General features: G+C 36.3%; 1 protein-coding gene across 2 annotated transcripts in view; it reads left to right on the plus strand.

Moving 5' to 3' along the window:
* The window catches only part of LOC106919273 (glucocorticoid receptor-like), a 63133-nt gene that overhangs the window by 20220 nt on the left and 21771 nt on the right, over window positions 1–21142 (plus strand). For both annotated transcript variants that reach the window (XM_014989506.2, XM_014989507.2), the window contains exon 3: window positions 19268–19437. In XM_014989506.2, coding sequence (XP_014844992.2) covers window positions 19268–19437 — 170 coding nt within the window. The remainder of the gene's footprint in view (window positions 1–19267; window positions 19438–21142) is intronic.

Genomic DNA, 21142 nt, shown 5'->3' on the forward strand with positions numbered 1-21142 from the left:
GGTGCTAGGTTACATAGATTTAAAAAGTAAAGGAAAACATACAATATCTAGGTTTTTGAATTTATTAATTTTTTCACATAATACCCTACATTATAGATTAATTTTCAGTTACTTCAATTGATGACTTTGAAACATTTCCATTCAATGTCTCGCGAGTGATAAAATTGCAAAGATTTTAGCAGAGATCTTTTTGTTTCAACTAACCAATAGAAAATTAAGTATTGAATATTCTCTATGAAACATTAACAATATCCTGTAAATTGTACAGGAAATGCAAAAATATTTGCCCTCTCTGCAGTGCCATGACAGCAGACCCTCCACACAGGAGGACAATAGGAAGAAATTCCTGTGCATTCTTTCTGTTTGTAATGTTTTCCTGAAAGGTCAAGACATAATCACAATTTTCTGTGATGTTAAAAAAAGCCAAATCTAACAAAGCAAAGGCATTGTGTAGATTATTTTATTTTAACTGTGGCTGTGTCTTTGTTGATACAGTTGTAACAATAATGCTTGCATTAAGCAAATGTGAATTTTTCCTTCAGCTGTCAAGGTGCTCACTGTATCAAACAATCTGTGTGCTTTAGTGTCTCGAGTGCCCTCAGCTAAATTGGATGTTTGCACATGGACATTTCACAATCGGTCTGATTAACCCGGTTTGTTATTTGCATGCAAAGGCTAAATGTAGCATATGTGGGAAACTTAATTAGCCTCTGGTTTATGAAAGTGTAAACAGTCATTTGTGGTGCTGATGTTGTGCATTGACAATTTACTTAAATTGTAATGTAGCTAATTTTATTCTACTTATGCTAATATTTTATAATACTATATAATGTTTTAATATGTGCACAGTAACAATATTGCAAAATTGCTTGCAATGCCATGTTTGTTGAATGTTTTTTGAAGACACACTTTGGTTACCAATTACATCAGAAGGAGTCGTATTACTGACACAGACGACACAGACGATGGCTCCCAGTTCACTAAAAGTCACAGATGAGAGATGACAACTTATCGTCATCACACAATGACACATGTAGTGTCGCTGCTACCACATCATTTTTGGTGTTTAATATTGTGTATATTCCTTTTGGGTAAACTTTTAAAACTCTGCTCAATTATATTTATTCAAGATAAACAACGAGGAGAGGGTATGGAGTTTGCTCCATGATTAAGCTGTGAATTTTGCTTCTTTATAAGAAATGCTTTGACAAGATGATTAAATTGTCACTTTGGTAGAAGAAGGTCAAACGTTCCTTAGAATTAAGATGACATCTTTATTTCAATAAAAACTTTTCCCAGAGTTATTACTTAAAAAAAAATGAAACCAAATTGCAACATTCCTTAAATAACACCATTAGCTGTCTGAGCCATTGTTCTATCATTTAACAAGGAGTAGTGGTGCTTGTGTCTTTTACCTAGAAAACCACAAGCTGGCTTTAACTTGCTTTGATTTCATAGTGTCTGTTTTTGTTGTAGGATGATGAATGTTCTTAATGCAGCTGCATTGAGCTCGCTCTGCTTTTGCTCTTTAAGTGAGCGAAACTCCGACTGTGATGGCGTGAGGGTTTGCTCTAATGACTGTCGTTCCCTCTCCACCACACTTTGCTCCTCACTACATGGTACATCAGCCTTTCAGCTCTTAATTACAGCCAACACTCTGCCTGTTTTTCTCAATCTGCTCTCTTTCCTTTCTCTTGTGTTTAGTGCTATCTCACCACTGATTCATCAGTCTTTCCTGTCTGTTTATCCTCTTCTTGCAGCAGCAGAGCAGCAAATGGTGTTTGTCGGAGTACGCCGGCTCGTCTTTTTGTCTATTAGAACATGTTTGTGATGAGTAATATGTTTGTTTAGAAATTAAGATGGCTATAGGTTGTTTTTTACTTCAAATGCTAGAGCTAAAGTTGGATTTGTAAAGCACCAGGTTGTAAAATAAGATTGCACGGTAACCATCAACCATCAGTGTACATTTAAGCCACATAATCCTTAATTTGAGACCTTATGAATTAAGTTAAAAGCCTGAAACAACCTGTGTTAAACTTTATTCTCATTAGTAAAATAAAGTTCAAAATATGTATTTGACTTAGACGACTTTTCTGCTGCTGTGAAGTTTCAAGCGTTTCTTTCCTCTGTGACTTTGTGTAAAATCTGGTTGTTCCATTCCTGAAATGCAACATGATGGTGAATTTTATATAATCATTAGAATTACATGCAGTTTGTGTTCCAAGATGCAACCTGGCTTATCAACTGCTCATTTATTTTATGGCCCTGAGCAGAAAAGGCTTCTTTATGTTTTCTCAACAAGGTCTTTTTCTTGCACACTTGGGAAGAGGAGTGATGGTGATGAGAGGCTGTTTATTTGTTCTCGGCTTCTATTTTTAAAATGAAATGGGCTTTGTTTGTTTTACCTGATTATTTGTTGAGCATATCTTAAGATATATTTAGCCCTTAGACAGAAAAAGAAAAGAGTCTAAACAAACACCCCCATAGAAGTTGAGATTCTCCAAAAATAAGTAAATTTATTAATTGCAATTAATTTAGAATACTACAATGTCTGTAAATTAACACTACCAGGCACACCGTCAAGCAGTCCAGTGCAGGAAAAACAGCAGATAGAAAACTTGGCCTCCCAGTGCATTCACAGTTCAAAGTTCTGTTTACTGGCGCCTTGAAGTACTTCCATACTTTAAACCATCTCTAAAAATCATTCATAATGGAGCTCATTGGAGAGTAGTCAGATGCTTTTTCACCATGTTTGTTTTGACAGATTAGCACAGAGAGAGCTAGCTGATCACTGTGGCTGAAATTAAAGGTACAGACACACAAATACGGCTGCAGCCTGCTGGGCTGAGAGTCTGCACACACAGCAGTTTTGATAAAAATGCTTTAAGTTTGGTGTCAACAATTTATTGTGACAATGATAAATGAAAATTCTTATGATAAATTTATCACAATAAACGATGTTATAACTGCACACCCCTTTGCAGGTATAGTGTAGATGAAGATGATTTTAAAGAGCAATGTGACGTTTTTTCCAGTGACACATTTTGTGAGGCAGTAAAGTGAAATTATCACTGTGAGAAATTATAATTTTCCTCAAAATCATCAGTATTACTATTGATGGCAAACCTGACACTTATGCTCTTGAGAAGCGTTTTTATAATCATGGTTTCCTCTTTCCGTGGAAAATGTAGGTGCCTTATATCTTTTAGCCATTCTTCAATGAAGGAAAAATGAGAGAACATGGCATTCAAGTCAGTTAAATTTGTGTGAAGATTACTTGAGAAAAGAAAAAAAGAAATCTTATCATGACTTGCTCATATCTGCAGTGTGAGCAATATTTAAGGTGTTTATGACAGCTTAAACTGTGACATTTAAGGCTGGAGGAGGACGTTTATCACAACACACAGTGAGCAAGATAATTCTCCAAACTGCACGGCTAGAGAACTACAGGAATTATTTTAACATCAGATTATGATACTGCAACTCAACATGAATTAATTTGAAGACTTTTGCACATCACACTCATCTAATAATTGTAGAGGACAATGGAGCTCTGTCCTTCTTTTGGCTGCAGATTAGACAAGATATACAAGTATGATTGATTAGACGTTGTGGAAGGCACATTAAGGTATATTTAATAAGATTTAGCACTGAAGCAGAGATGTTGTTTTAATATCATTCTTTTTAACTAAGGTAAATCATTTCAACTAATGATTCTGCCAGATGACTTTTTTTTGGATGTTTGGGAAGAGGTAGGCAACTGCATTCTGGAAAAATGTGAATACCAGCTGAAACAACAGAGTAGTAATCTTGTGCGTAAACCTCCATGTGTTGTGGTTTAACAGAACTGTAGTCGTAAAGTAGAAGTTTTAAGAAAATAGTTTCCATTTTGCAAACGGTTTTTGTATATGTCAGCTTTTTGCTTCTGTAAATCCTGGAGGAGTTGTCAAGAATGCAGAAACACACACACACAGTGTCATTGACTAGGAGGCAAACTGGGCGTAGTTTGAAGAGATTTACGGAAAGAATGTAATGATTATTCTGAATTCTCTGGCGTAAATGCATTTCTTGTTTATGCTAAAGAAAAAAAAAGCAGATTTTATGTAGCATGAAAGTAGTGCTGCCACTCCCCAACCCGTTGCTGTGCAGTCGGTGTGTGCTGAAAAAAAATAATTCTCCTAGAAGTTACCCTCTGTTGAAAGAAGGATTAGACTGGCTGTTTGACAATATTTGCATTTGCCTAAAAAAACAAAACCAAACGACGCTTACAGGCCTGACCTGGATGCTGCTTCCCTCAGGTAGCAGTATTCAGGTAACGCTGCTTTACTGCATGTTTGCAACAATCCAAGAAAGTTACTGTGTGGGGGAGTAAAATAAATAGCATACAGCTTGTTATTTATGAGGGCAGAAACCTAATTAATTATTTAACCTATTAAATCATTAATTAATCATCAGCTTCTTATTTACCCAATGTTACATTACAAAATACTATGAATGTGTGGTTCTCTGTGTAATATGCTAAATGCAATTTACTATGTAACTAAACTTAACTATTTACTCTAACTAAAGTATTTTTTTTTCTGGTTTTTCATCAAGTCTTGCACCACCATGTTGAACTATTAAAAAGGGAACATTTCTATTTCTTTTATTTAAAAAAAAATTACTAGCTAGCTTTGAATTTGAAAAAAATAATATTTTGAAAATAAGCATGTCACATTGTGCAAGTGTGGTATCATAGACCCTCGTTTAATTTGGAGAATTGTCATGAGTTGGAAGACAAAGGAAAATAGTACAAGTACTGTTAGGACATGAAATGTCACTCTCAAATTCTTAGAAACGTGATAATAAATAGGAATGCTCAGAAATGTCAGTTGGTGGCTTTGATTGGCCCAAACTAGTCAAGAACTCAAAGATTCAATCATTTTACATTTTGGTGAATGCATTGTAAGTTAAAATTGGCTAAAATTGGTTTCTGTGGGTCAAAGTTATACAAACTGAGTATCTGGAATTGACAACAAATTTTTAATTGGTGCATATCTAATAATTATTCTTGTAGGAATAAATAATATCTAAGCCAAAGTAGATGCATTGCTGCTGCTTTTAATTAAAATCAAGTTTTTAATCGCTTTACTTTTCCATGCTATCATTACACTAAGTTTTTTTTTTTTTTTTTTTTTTTTGCCTAAAACTGTTTTACTGCTTAGTTTGACTACATTTCATCAGAAGGAAAACAAGCTCAGAAGGTGGAGTTCAGCATACCTTTCTTAAAACATAAATCTCTTTTTCATGATTATATTTTTCTAAAAATATTTCCATAATCAGCCAACCACACACCACGGTTTACTCAAGTCATTCTATGTCAGAAAATAACACTGAGCAGAAAGTCTAATTCCCATGTAAATATGAAAGTGAAGAAAAAAAATATGTCCTAGATGTCCAGATGCTTCCCAATTAGAATGAAGCGCCAGAACAGGAAGCCTGTCTCTCCTTAGCAACACATGTTGACCCAAAATGCGAAGGCCTCAGGAGCGGTGAGCTCTGATGAGCTCCAAATTCTGCAGACAGGAGCTCCTGTGGAGATTAAGGGAGAAGTAAATGTTCGCGCTCGTGTGTTTGTGTCACAGGCGAGTTAATACATGCATCCTCTCTGGAGCCCACCACTGATGCATTTGTTTGAAGAGATGCTGCTTTATTGTCGTTGATCCATTAATGTTGACCTGTGGTGAAAAGTGCTGGTTTCACCACTAATGGTTTTGTTTACCTCCATTAAATCAATGCAGCAGATGCTGTTTATTTTTTCTTTTTTTTGCCACACAGTTCCTGAGATGAAGTAGAAATTCATCAGTGTGGTGATGCATTGCCTATATACTCATTTTGATTTTCCATTTCTAAACTACATATGTTACAGTTCAAATTAAGCCTTTTATCTCTAAACATACAAACTAATTTATTGATTTTTTGCAAACATCGATGTCTGGTGTTCTAATATTAAGTTCATGATGTTTTATTCTATGCCTCCAAGCATTTTCAGCTCTAAACTCTGTTGACAAAAGCAGGCATAATTTCCCTTCATCTTGTGGCTCAACACCGTGTCTGTGGATATCTAGATCACAATAACGGGAGCAAAACGTCAGTTCACCTACGTGAAACTCTTCCCTTCCCCAGCCAGAGCCCAAGCTCACCACTGCGTGGATCATATTCCAGCGGGGTTCCCATAGGAAGCAGTCATGTTAGGAGAGGAGGCGTTTTGGCCTGCACTGCTCCGATCTGTTGTCAGAACCGACCAAACTTGGCTCGTTTTCGCTCTCTTTCTGTTGCGCCGGCTTCTGCTGGATCAGCTTTTATTGCTTCATCCTGTTCTTCTGTTATTTTTATCTTAACTACCTCATCTATCTCAAAGTGTTCTAAGAAAACGTCCCAACTGTGCGCACGGTTCGTGAAATTTCAGTTGTGAAATCATGGTAAAATATTTTTGCAATCTCATATATTTATCTTATCTAGTCCCCTACTACTTTTGTGATGTACACATTTCTTTAGTCTCATTTGGTTTTCACCTGAGGCAGGAATGGGTAATTGTATTTCACCTTGTTAATGATTGCCTTCTTTCATCATATGTGCCGCTTTACGGGCAAAGCGTGTGGTTGAAAGTGAAGACTCAGACTTTAATATCTGACAAATCTAGCAAAAGAAAATTTAAAGGCTGCTAAGATCAACACAGAAAGCAACAAAACAGTCTCTCCTTTTAGTTCTTCTGTCATAAGTTTTCTAACTGTTCAGGCTAAGAAAAGGCAGCGCTCATCAGAGGGCACTGTGACAGTCGAACAAACATTGCATCAGGCTTCTAATTATTGAACAATATTTAACTATGTGTGGTAGCAATGCCTGAGACTGCACAGTTTTGTGTGTCATGCATTGGACCTGAGTGGAATCAATTGGAATACATGGCTAATAATTTGCATTGTGACAACTGGGTCTACTTAGATCTTAACAGTATGAGTAAGGATTTAGAATAAGATGGGATTATTGGGTTAAAACATAGCGGACATTATTCTGTAGACACAAGAAATCAAATTGAATAAGATTTCCAGTTTTCCACTGCATAGTATAATGTATAACATAAGGTGTATTCAGTTGAAATAGAAAATTGCTGCAAAAATATTGAAAATTAAAGCCAAAATTAAAGTGTGTATTATATGTTTTATTGTTATTTTGATCTGGTTGTATTAACTAGAGCAAAAACAAGTTATATACATGTATATGTGCTGAATTAATTATTTTAGATGCTTACAGCACAGAATATTATTATTGTATAACCTTCATAGGGTAACAAATGTAACAAGCTATTATTTAATTTACTTGGTCGACTGCTTAGTAGTTTGTCAGTGGAAACAATTTTATGTTAGTTAATTTCCATGCAATGACTGTCCCTGGATTTCGTAATGGAGCTTTGTTGATATTTCCTAACAACCAAATTTGCCTCGCTACAAAATTTTTCCAACGCTGAATGTTCTCCCCCAGTCAGCCGCTCAATGAAGCACAGCAACAAGTGGGGGAGGGTCAGCGCTGTGGTGAATCCTGCTCTTCCTCTGGTGTGCTTTGCATGACGGCTAAGTCTGCAGGATTCTGTGGATTAGTATGGACCAAAACATGAAAGATGTATTACACAAAACGTGAACACATTAGCTTAAATCCCCAGCAATTCTACGTTTACTGTATCTAAATATATTATTAAATGAACTAGGAATTCATTTTCTAAACTGTGTTCCAAGCTGAACCACTTTTTTGATGCCTGATGAGGACTGCATACAAACATTTTAGAGAAATCCCTTGCATCTAAAATCTTTTATTTTCTTTAACTATGACTACATTTTGTTTGTCTTCTTCTTCGCTGCGCCACTGAATCTAATGTTAGCCTCTGAGTGCTCTGTCAGTTACCATTCATGAAGTTGAACCAACTTGGCAACGTTTAATTTCTCACCGTCACTTAAAAGATCAGATATGATTTATTAAAAGTCAAAGAAATCCCAGGTTTGTGTAAATCTGAACTGCTTCTTTATTCTCGCTCTCATTCAGCAGCCTTTGCACCCACACAATTGGCCTCTTGCCCTTGCATGATTCTCCCTTTGAATGTCAGCAGAATTCAGTTTGCATCTTCAACGCTATTAATCTTTTTGCAGACAGACATGGTGGGCGTATGTAAATGTAACCCTCCATTAGTGAGCCAAAGCTTTCACTGCTGCTGCTGTTTTAGACGTTCCTCTGAACTCTTGCCCACTTGCTCCAACAGCTTGCCCTGCATCGTCTGCTTTACAGCAGCCACAAAGGGCGGTGCAGGTGTTGTTTTTTTTTTTTTTTTTTTATGAAGATGATTGTAAAGTCCATCAAAAAAAAAAGGCTGCCTGCTGTCCACAAACTGAACTCAGTGACGATGTAACAGCACAGATGAAACGGAGAGATGCTAACAGGCTGTAATGTAATCGTCTACTGAACAACAGGAGTCACTGTCATCTGTTCAGCTGATGCCAACGGTAATTTTATTGTGGTTGCTTTCTTCACTCAGAGGCTAAAGCGTATTCTCATGAGCTGCCACTCAGATGCACATCAGATTACCAGAGTTTATGGTCTTTAGCAACGGTGTGCTGACATTTAAGATTTGATCGGGTGCTTTGATTCTGTTTCAAGCCTTTATTCTGTCTCAAAAGTAGAAAGAAGTAGGATCAACTGAAACAAATCTCACACTCTTTTCCCTTTTCATTTTGTTTATTTTATTAATCCCAGATGGCAGACATCCAAGTTATTATTTGGTCGAAATATGTCTTGTCATGTGAGTATTTGTAGTATGAGTAGGTTGTTTTAAAACTACATTAATGTTTAGAAATGCACCGGTTTACAATTGGCCTTGTCTTTGCATCGAGCAGTCTTTATCTTTTTCAAACAATCAAGCATTTTATTTCTCAGAATAATTTATTTAGGATCAATCAGGGTTAAATTAATGTGGATAGACTCTAAGGTGTCTATAGAAAGTAGTAATGGAACCAATAATTAATTTTATTAATGAAACTAAAGTTTAATAATTTAGATAAACATAACACAGAATAAAGCAAAGCTAATAAGCCATTAAAGCTAAGGAATAAAGATGCTCTGCTGCTTCTATTCCCACAGCTAGGAAAAGTTTCATAAGCAGGAAATTGAAAGTTCAAAATATTGTCAAAGCTGATAATAAATTGTTTTTTTTGTTTTTTTTCTTCGAATAATCCTGAGTTGAAATACCTGCATTCATCAGACTGGAAAAAGAAAACAAAAATGAAAGAAGAATCTTAAGTCCTAGAACCACGTTCCATCTGTTACATTGCAACTGCAGAACCACCAGGAACGCAATTAGAAAATGATTCTGCTTTTCATCAGATGTGCTTTATGTTCTCCACAGACTTCCATTTTTGTGGAGGTGGTTCTGCTAGCTTTACATCTCTCTCTCAGCTGAAGGAGCTCTCAGATCTTCTGCTCTAACAGGGAACTTGTTTGCCAGGTTTTCACTCGGACTATGTCATTTTTTAGTTCCTGGTTGTTGGACGTCTTATTGGTTCATTTGTAACTGGATCTTCAGTTAGAAACATCTTGAGAGAGCTCTTAGCTTTGGCCATTCATGGCTCCTTGGTAATAAAGCATCTCTTTGTGGGTCATCAGTTGGGTCTGAACCAGCTTGCACAGATTCTATAAATTGGTTTCTAATTACTGGTAGAGTTCAGCTGGTGCCATGATCTTCTGTGCTTTTTTGGCAACTCAATTTCTTTATGTGCTCAATGCCTTTTTAATGGTGTCATTCTGTTTTTACCCATTGTTTAATTTATAACTTTGCATGCATGGACTAGATGGATTGTTGTTTGGTCAGGAAATCAAAGTTGAAGTAACCGACTGTGAAAACATTACACATGAACACATCAGTTTTGACTTTACTTTTTTCTCTTCCTGCTACTCGAGCTACATTATTTTTTGGCACAGTTTTCACTTAATCATGATCATTTCACACCTTTAAATTGTGAAAATGTTTAAGCTGCCAGGGTCATCACTTCAAAGTTTAAATTCTAACAATTTAAGCTTCTATGACAATGATAAATATATATGCCGTTGCGGTAAAACACAACCACATGCTGTGTATTTGCTGTAGGTGACCGCTATAATTCAGCAACAGAGAATCAGCCATACAAACCTTCACAGTCTTATAAACACTCTAATTGTTACTGCCCTATGATGCTAACACAATTATGAAAATACTAGTGGAAATAGAGCAGTTTAATTAATCAGGAATTGCGTGAGAGTTAAATGGTTTTCTTTTGTTACAATGAAAATGGGAAAGAAAAAGTTGGTGAAAAGGGAAGAAAGGACACTTCTGCGTAATTTGTGGGGGCTAAAGCATTTAAAGTCCTAAATGAAAGCTAATTACATAAGAGGAGCAGGGGAAATGGGAGCTCTGCACCCTCAGGGCCCTGGCCATCTATCTGATTTAAGACACACAATGTGCCAGCACCAAATCGAATCTGCTGGGAGCAATTGAAGGTTCCCTCCACCACACACACAAGCACACTCATGCATTTCCTTGCGTCAAGATAAGGTGAATAATGCAGACGTTAGAGCGGCAATGGCAGTCCCTTTTCATTTTCTTTTTTTTTGAAACGGATATTGTTGAAAAATGATGGGATGTTCTCATTTCTGAGCAGACTTTAAAATAAAATAAAACATGTAACCAATGTTCTTAGAGTACTTTTTTTTATTTATTTCAGGTCAAAATTTCAGCTAAAATTGTTTGAAATCAACCTTTTTAGGGCTAAAATACTGTTTAATGACCAACACTGTGGTGTCTTTGGTATATTTCCAAATTAACAATTTTTTGTCCATACCCCAAATGTCCATTCCTTGAAACCTTGAATTTGGGCAGAAAGTGATTGAAAATGCAGCCAAAGTCCAACAGAAAACAGTAAAATAATTCCCTGGGAACTGCTGATGAACTTCTCCAGTTTGCAAAAACATTCGTCTTCCTGGAAGCGACTGTAAAGAAATGAGGGATGACACCAGTCTTTTGCCTGAGATTTTGTGTTTTTTATTAGACACCATGAAATAATCGGAAGACTAATGTTTTGTAATCAGTGTAGGAGTGAATTCTCTGAACCACAACTCCAAAATAGTTAACAGTGTTTTTGCAAATCTTCAGTCCAAGAGAGTCTGCCAAAGAGTTGGGGGAGGGGAGAGAAGCTGAAATACTCTCTGCATGCCTGCAACTTCAACTTCTTGTATTCTTGTCTATCTAAAACAAAGATGATGTTGGACAGAATAAGTTAAGCTTAATAGTTTTTTTAAAATGTGGCTTTAATTTATGGAAAAACAAACCCAGATCTGATTTACAAAAAAAAAAAAAAAAAAAAGAAAAAACCTTTTAGGTCTATACTGTGTAAACTAAAGGAGCCATAAAATGTTCCCTAACTAAAATGAGTGTGACAGAACTGATCATTTATATTTTCCACTGTACATATTTAGTTAGAGATATAAACTCGATTCGCTCCCTCTGGTCTAAAGCATGTGGCCCAGTTTCCTGTATTGCTCCACATTCCAGCTGAGCAGAAATTCGCTCCAGGGATCCAACATGTGACCCCATCTAGCCTAAACACGACCATTCTCAGGGTGGATCAGTAGATGTTTTGTGGAGCTGCTTCTGACTGTTAACCTTTGTTCTTAGTGCTATTTTCTGTTTGCCTGAACAGTTACAGTTGAAATACGGTTTTCTACTCTTCTTTATGGGATTCAACATTAATTTTAGCAACATATCCACTTTATTGTTGGACAAACTATATTAGTGAACTGCTGCGTTCCTGTCTGCCACAACATTCTGCAGCTAGTATGTCTCTCACTTTTTCTTCTTCTGTTTCCCATAAGAGCTAATTTAAAATCATCCCTTCTTAGCCCACCGAATGATTGTAATGTGTAATATGTTGCCCCATATTTGTTACATGTTTGCACCATATCGTGTTGCCACGGTGTATTTTTAGTCCTTTTGCTGTGTTGTCGTAGCAGAGAGGAAAACGACGCTGAAAAGAAAGTGACAGAGCAGAGTGAAAGCTTGCACTCGGTTCACCGATGAGCCTCAGTGGAAATTTGCCCTAATGAGTTGTCATTGTTGCCGCTTGGTTAATGATTCTTCATGGGTGTGCGTCTGTTGCTGGTGTGTATTTTTGAGCACAAGAAGAAGAGGACGAGTAGTGGGATGGCACAACTGTCACTTGACGCGGTAGAGGAAGTCAACGCGCTTCCTTGAATTACTTTTTTCCTTTTTGAGGGTGACTCACTCATGTTGACCTTCATGAGCTCACAATGAGGCAGTGGACAGTTTGCTGCACATGTCAGAGAAGTTTGAATGAATGATGTTTTCAGTATTATTCAGATTTTTTGCAAGATAAAAACATCATTTTCTGTAGTCCTTGTAAATTATAATTTTTGATTTGATTTATGGATTTGCTTGCCAATTATTATCTATTTTAAGTTCATTCATCCACCCAGGCTTTCTCCCAGAAAAAAAGAGGTTTTTCACTGACAGCAGGGTGTAGGAGATGCAGACACGCTGATATTTCCGACGGGTGGGCGTCTGAGTGTCGTGCTTAGGAATAAAAAAAGAGGAAAAGACCGAGCTGTTATGCAATTGCAATATGATTTACAATGTCAGTTTTCATATCTGCACGAAGAAAAACCCTAATCAACAAACAAACTTGAATGCATGTGCATGCAAGTCTCCCCATTAGTGTCACATACACTCTTATCTCCCGGTAGGTGAGTTGGATAATCTCATGACTCGCCTGACCTCCTCCAAACTCCCTGCTGGCACTGACGGTGGATTGGCCAAGAGGCCTGGGTGGGGGTAGGGATGGGAGGCGTCTGCTCCAGCAGCAGTAATAAAGCCCGTGTTATATAATCGTAGCAGATGAGGCGGGATATGAGGGGGAAGAGGAAGGAAAGGGGGGAGGAGATTTAAACAGAAGAGGAATGAGGAGATTTGTCGTGAAATGGATCTGGTTCAGATAGAGAAAGTGAGGATTATAAAAGACAGGAAAGAGATTCTGCAATAGAAACTAAAACTTGCACCATATTTAAACTAATTGCATAATTGCATAGCTAATCAAATTGTTGTCAAGAGTGTCTTTTAAAAGAGTTTTATATAAATAAAACTTTGCAAAGTTTTTAAAACAGGGAAGCATTTAAACACAGACAATGCCAACATTCTGTTTTGTTTTAAACTGCATGCTACTTTACTTTGCACTAAATTATGTTCTTATAAAGGAATTCAATACAAAATGTATTCAGTTTAGAGATAGCTTGAGACACAACATTTATTTGTTATAAACCAAACTTTTAAACAAGTTTTTTGCCACCTTTAGCCCTGATTTAATAGAAGCAAGTAAAAGTTATTTAGACAAAAAAAATTTACAATAAAACTTGACACAAAATGGATGTCACCATAGTTTCCATTCACTGATTGAGGCAAATAATTAATTCTGGACTGTGTGCTGAACATGCAGCTTCTGTAAATTGTGATGTGGGGCACAACCGTCTACTTTCCTTCAGTTAAATAATAAGCACTGTCTTGATGTAAAACATGTTTGTTTTTAGTTCTGGTAGCTTCAGCATTAGAATGATATGACTGGAGCTGCTCTGTCACCAACTCTCTGCTGTACCAGAGGATATCCATCTACCGATATAACATGAGTAATACTACAGTAAAACTGCAGATCTGCACGTAAGTCATCTAAAAAAATTTAGAATACAACAGAGGGAGGAAATGTTTACTGGCAGAGGCATTTTGGGTAGCAAAATGACGTGTCAAAGATCTGGCTGTCTGGGTGTGGGAAAATAAATGTGTGTGTGTTTATATGTGTGTATCTTAAACAAGTTACCAGCCCTCGCTTAGTACCAGAGGCACCGCTGGGAAAGCCCCTACTATACACGAATAACAAGAACCATGTTTTGCAAAGATGTGCAGATGTGAGCAAACAACAGAACACTTTTAATAAACACCAAACAATTTCAGCAAACAATATTATTTGCATAAAATCAATTAATGCATCTTATAAGCCACTGAGATGGAAATATTGGTTCTAAATACATGAAACAAAGATTTTGGTTTTATCTGTTTATTCAAATTTGGTTTATTCTTTTTGGCAGTAAACATGAGCAGATATCCAAAACAGAATATATTCTGACGTAAAAATATACACAAATACTGAGAAAAGTGACTATTATCATTTTATCTGTCATGTTATTTATTTGAGACTTTTTCTTTTTTTTTTACTTTATCTTATTCACACATGTAGTACACGTACTTAAACCAGTATGTAAACAGCAGTTGTTGAAATTCACACAAGAAAGGAATAGATACATTTTCATTTTCATGCTATTGTCAATCTTCAAAGATGTAAAAGTTTTTTTTTAACCAACGCATTTCGCCTGCAGAATAGCTGTTATTTTTATGCTGTGATGACTCCATGCTTTTTGTGTGAAACAAAAACCTGAAGCTTTGATCTTGTTGTAAGAAAGAAAAAAAACTTGGCTTGCATTGGTTCCCACTGTAATAACTGCTACAGTAAATGATTCTCCAGTGACATAACAGGTCAGCCCAGTTCAGTGCCTCTTAATAGTTTCTGCAGAAACCTTGTTTGTCACGGAGTGTCATTGAGGGCAGTCTGTCTTTTCAAACATATAATTGTATAATTATCTAATCATATGAATTCCATTTAGAATTTATTATTTTTTTTTATTCAATTTTGATTTTAACCTTGTTTTGAATTGAATTATTAAGTAAGAAATGATGCTCTTAAGGCATTGTTTGACTTAAAAGGAGTCATAGCTGCAACATTTATGGACAACATGCTCTCTATTTTAGTCTGATTTGAATGGCTTTGGGGCCAACAAAAGTAGAGTATAGTTATAACCAGGGTAATGTGATATACTTGCATTCAAATAGCATCTCCTTTCACTGGCATTTTTGGTTCACCGGTAAATGAGGTATATCTGTCAGAGGGTTAGATTCTCAAAGACTGCCGTTGTTTGGGACTCGCAGTTTGGGTGAAATGTTTGCTGCCCCTTTAAGTGATGTAAAAACCGATCTGTAGGAATAAATAGTCTTTTAGTGATTTCAGTGGTTTGTTAAGATGAAAAGATCGTCAAAGCTTACACAGCTTTGACGTGTAATTGTTACAGTAACAATTTCATTCTCAGCACACATAGTGAGCCCATGTTCACACTGACAGAACAGTCAAATAGAGGAAAGAAATAATTGGTAACACAGAGTTGAGTCAGATTTTTGAGTTTTCGGGTCTCAAAGGAAGAAAAAGTAATTGTGCTGGAAAAAACAATAAAACACAGCTGTCTTCTTCTCTTCGTGCAAAAATCTATCACTCTGTGAGTGAGTGCACTTACTAGATTTTTCCGTATGTTTTTTTTATTTATTTTTTTTATTAGAAAATCACTTTGCAGTTTTCTTGTTTATCAGTAAACATTGTCCAGGTGTCTGTGTGTCACAGTTTGGGCTTGTGCAGCAGTTTCGCTGAGCTTTGGTGCTCTATGGTTCCATTTCTAATGAGGTTTGAATCGGCTTGGAATAGTTCAGAGCCGCAGTTGATGCCTCAGTGATGAATGGAGCATATGAGCGAGGCATTTTATAAATGTTTCATTCAACATCGCCCTGTGGTTATTTTATGACCAAGTTTTTAGTTACTACAATGGAGCAAATAGAATTACGTAACTTTTCTATTTAGTCATCGAATACATTTTAAAATTATAAAGCCAAAACTGGGGCATCATATTGAAACCAAACATACCGAACTCAAAGTAATTTCCGCCACTTAGTATGCTTGAATTGTTGGTGGTTTTATTTGATCTATTCTTTTGTTTTGCAGTTTCTAAGTACTCCAGAGGGAGCCCTCACGGGTCAGCAGCCACCCAATAATTAGTCTTCATAGCATCTTCAGTTTAATCCGACCAAAGTTGTCAATAATGAAACAAGAGTACATCACAGTGTACTGTTACTGCCCCTCATGACAGAGGGTGTTTTTTTTCTATAAACACCATTCTTCTCTACTGATGATCCATTGTTACAACCAGCATGTTTCAGAAGGCAGCAGCTAAGATTCATAGACTGTTTCTAAGCATTTACTGTGTACCATTAAAATTATTTAATTGAATGAGGCCACACCTTACCGCAGTGGGTAGTAACCTGAATTTATCTCCTACTGGGTTTCACATGTCTTTGAATTTGAGTATGCTACTATTAATAACTTCCCGATATGTTTTTTTCTTGTAAATGTGCCCTACAGTCCCATTTATGTTTGTGTGAGTCTGTATGTTTCCACGTTTCTGTCACTTTGCTGCTCAACCTAAAATCATTTATTCAGTGACGCTCTCTGTCAAACCACCAAGGCCATCAAGGAGCCAGTGTTTTTAATACTGGGATTAGATTACACACAGGTGGAGTGTGTTTACCTCTGAAGCCAATTAGTTACTCTAGATGATAGAGGGATCTGAGTAAAGGAAGCAATGCAAAACATACCTGACTGTTTTAGGGATTAGCAGCAATTTTTTGGTCCCATAAATAAAAGTTGCCCGATATTTTAAAAAACCTGATCTTTATTTCCATATTGTTGCCTTCCATGTATTTTTTCTGGAGGGGAGACGTTGGCTGTGTGTTTTGTGTTTGACCATGTGACACTGTGGTGTGTTTACTTTAAGCAGAGAAGCAATGTCAGCTATGTGGTTGTTTTTTCATTGTATCAGAAGGTTAGGGAAGTATATATGTAAATATTGGTTATCCTCCATAATAGTAATAATGATATTAGATATAGGTCCAAATCTTTAGATTGCGTTTGTAAAACTATGTAAAAAACCTGCATCATTTTTCTTCCATTTACACCCTATTTTATTATGGTCTGTCACACAACGTCTCAGTAATGTGAAAAGAAGTTTGTGGTGAAACACTGTAAAAAAAAAAAAAAAAAAAAAAAGTTCCAGGGTTATAAAAACATGCACAATTTTTATTAAATAAGCATAAATTTGATTCAAATCGATATTGGACGAGTTGTGATGTGACCATCATATGGCAGATTGTAGTGAGCGAAAATATGTGTTAAATTTGACCCAGATTCTTGATGAGACTGTTCGCTACACTTCAGGCAGAACAAACAGTTACAGGTTGTGGTTTTAAAAGTTTCAATATAGGCCACATTTAGTCATTTATGTTCCTAATCGTACAGCTGTTTACGTGTGACGGTGAGATTTAACCTGTATGCTGTGTTCTGGGTTATTATGAACGTGAATCATTTTCTCTACAGACCACAAAAATAAACAAACAACTCATCTATATTCCATATTTTTCTGGTTAAGGGACTACTGTCTTTCTGAAGTTAGACCATGTGATCTATAAACTAGAATTGTTTACTCCTGATGTTGTTAATGCGATGGTGCCACTTCCTCTTACAGACTGTGTCAAGTGTGGTTGACTGTTACTGGAGATAGTCAAAATCTTAGCATTTGCAGTTGTATTGCTTTGGAAGTTCGTGTCTGGTCTTCTTGTGTCAAACATTTTTAACTCCTTCCAAGATCCACCATTTCTACTCTGTTTTGTTACAATCTAGTTTACACAAGCAAGTATCATCTTTCCAATGAGAAGCAACAAAACACGTTGTGGTGGTTTGAAAAAGGATCAGGGATCAATGTTTGAAAAAAGTATTCCTTGAACTTTTTTGTCAAGTTCAACCAAAAGCTTAAATGTATTTTATTTAGACTTTATGTAAAAACAGAAATTAGTTTATTATTGAGTAGTTGAGAAGAAAAATTAGACATGTTTTTCAGAAACGTTTTTTTTTTTTACAATTAAAATCTGAACACCGTAGCACCTGCCAATCTGTCTCACTACGGAGCTGGTGTGTCATTGTATTCTTTCCATTTCCTGATGGTGGATTGAACTGGGATCCATGAGATGTCCGAAGCTTGAAATAACCCAACCTGACCTTACCTTTAACTTAACTCTGCTTAAACTTCTCCACATCTTCATCCTTGGATCCTTGATGTGTTCCTTAGTCTTATTTTTTCTGATGTTCTCTATAGATAAATTTCTTTCACACTAAAGCTGTGATTATGTTGCAGTGAAATAACATACAGATGAAATATGTTTGCAGGACATTTAGGGGTATCAGAGTAGAAGGGACTGAATACAAACTGCATGTCACTCTTCAGATTATTTGTAAAACATTTTGAACACCATGGCATTGTTTTCTACTTCACAAAACGTGTGAAGTATAAACTACTTTGCACCGGTACTCTGTCATAGGATCCTGGTGAAAAACACTGAAGTATTTGCTTACAATGTGACGAAACACTCAAAAGTTCAACGGGTATCAATCCTTTGGCTTGTTCCTATATTTGTACATAAAGACCTACTTTTTCGGAACCAAGCTTAGCAAAGTGGTTGCTTCATAATTTTAATGTGCATTCTCTCCTGTGTGCTACAACACAATAGAGGAGAGTTTGTTTAATTCGGTCAAATTCCTGTCTTAATCCTGCTACGCATGCTGCTGCTACAAGCTAAAATTCACTGTTTGTGGTGACTTAGGTTTTATGATGCATGGTAGAAGTTATGATAACTTCAATTATTACCAAAGAGAGAATGACGACCGCAAGTGTATACACAGCAGGATTTAACAAGGGTTTAATAGGCATTATAATAAAATTGCAGGCATGGCCTGAGATTTGGAGCTTAGCTTGTGCACAAAAACACTGTTGCTGGAGATAAGCTGCATGCTGTTTGGCTTATTTGCTTTCATATTAATGAAAACAGAAGCAGCAAGCTAATCAAAATAAGAACTCTATTAATTATGTCACATAATGAGTAATTTCTTTCTCCCCACCAAATAAAAAGGAAATAAAAAAACATAGTGCTTCAATTTTTTTTTCATTTGCTTCACACTTTGTGACCAATATATGCTTTTGTTCCTGACATATTTTTTTTATCTTTGTCTTTTGAGAAAATAATTCTTCCTGTTTGTTCTTTGTAAGCCAGACCTATCAGAAGGACTTCCACGTCTCCTAGCAACAATACAACATGCCACTTTTTATACCTGTAAATCAGGCTTCTGCAGGCTATAATTTTCTTGTAAACTAGCATATTTTTATGCATAGCACACATTCTGAGCGTGTTTTTTTTTTAACCCCACCCTCTTCTCTGCTTTTATTCCAGCTCATCAGCCAGAACAGGAGAGAGCAGCAGCACTGCCGTGACAGGCCAGTCCAAGCCCGGTGGGCAAGCCCATAAGATCTGTCTGGTGTGCTCGGACGAGGCATCCGGATGCCATTACGGGGTGGTGACCTGTGGCAGCTGCAAAGTGTTCTTCAAGAGGGCCGTTGAAGGTTAGTCCTAGATACCTACCACACACTGATCACATTTCACTGATTTCTCTCAGACATGACTCACTGTTTGGAAATGGTTACGATTTTCCTCCGTAAAAGCACAAGCAGTCTTTTTCTGGAAATATGTGACTTTTACACCAAACTATAGTAATGTATTTTTTTGCGTGTCCATTTGTTAAACATACAGCACATATTTGAAGGATTCAACTGTTAATAGCTTTATCACATCCACACTTTTTTTGTTTCTGCAAATGTTAACTTAGGTAAACCAGCAGGTAGATTGTTTTACTCCTGTATATGCAGTTTTGTTATTTAAAATTCTAGTTCCAGCCTCCTATTTCTTTCCTAATGTCATTGCAGAGATTCACAAGTTATTTTAAAAAATCATCAGAAGTCTACTAATGAAAAGACAATTAAATAATCTAACCTTTATAATCAAATTTAACTAATGGGATTGTCTAGGGGTTGAACGGTTCGCAAAATCTTTATTCAGTTAATATCGCTATAATCATGACTTAAATTCACCTTTTTGTATTTTGTTAATATTACGTAATTGTCAAACATCACAGATTGATGATCTATGTAGATTTTAAAAAATCTTATTCTCAAAGACATGTCCTGTAGTTTTGATTTTAAGGCTGGCTGTGATTTTTAAACACTAAGTAATGAGATATCGTTGATTAAAGAATGCTTTCTGATTTGGTAAAAAGATTTAAAGAATGTTAAATTCATGCTAAATTGCCCATTTTTAACTCTAGTTGAGGACATTCATCACAAAGATTCAACCCACTTCCTGTTATTCCTCATTAGGTATTTTTTATAACTTAATTGTGCCAAAGCAGAATATGTCACAGCAAATTTAGCATAAGCCAGATGAACGCCATATGAATCTGCTAAGCTCAGCATCATATCCTGGTAACTGTGTTTCTATAATAGCTAAATGTTTTTGTCAGCTTTGGCACAAGGTTGCAATTGTACTCCATTTCAAGTGTTTGACAAACAATTTCATTCACAGAGACAGAGAAGTTGAAGAATAATTTTTTATTACTCCGATGCAGCAACAATAGGACAACTCAGTAGAAATGGTCCCATCAGCAGGGCAGCATGATGATTAGATGAGCAGCTGCTGTAGCACAAATGGGACACCAGAGATGGATTATCATTCAGTCTGACGGTGTAGATCCACTTCATTCTGTTTGAAATAGAGTTCCTGCTATTGTTTCCACTCAACGTGAGCCTGCAAACACATGTTTTTTTTGTTTGTTTTTTTTTAGTTAATACGCTAACCTGTTCGGTACAGATTTCACTCAAACTGAAAATGAACCGTTCCATCCCCCGTATTATCCTACAGTAGACTAAATGGATTCTTTTTATCCTTTGTCACAAGAACTTCTAATATCATCTTGTCGAGTTTTTATTTTTCTAGAAGATCTTTGTTTTGCAGTCATGAAAATATATTGAGAACAAAAGGAATGCAGCTGACAGACGATAAACATCTATTGGGTCTATTGCTTCTTTCTGGATTACTCTGTGTTCTTTCCTGTGCTTTTACTGTTTCTGTCTTTTTACAAGCTGTCCCTGTAGATGTGGTGTTACTTTCTGGATGTTTTGTTCCTCACAATTGATCATTGCTTGCACTCATCAACAATTGGCTTGCAAAGCCTTGGTGAATAATAAATAAGCTAGTCCCTTAATTCTTATTGAT

Source organism: Poecilia mexicana, unplaced genomic scaffold, assembly GCF_051168715.1.
Source record: "Poecilia mexicana isolate PSO_F unplaced genomic scaffold, ASM5116871v1 scaffold_14, whole genome shotgun sequence".
Classification (NCBI taxonomy): Eukaryota; Metazoa; Chordata; class Actinopteri; order Cyprinodontiformes; family Poeciliidae; genus Poecilia; species Poecilia mexicana.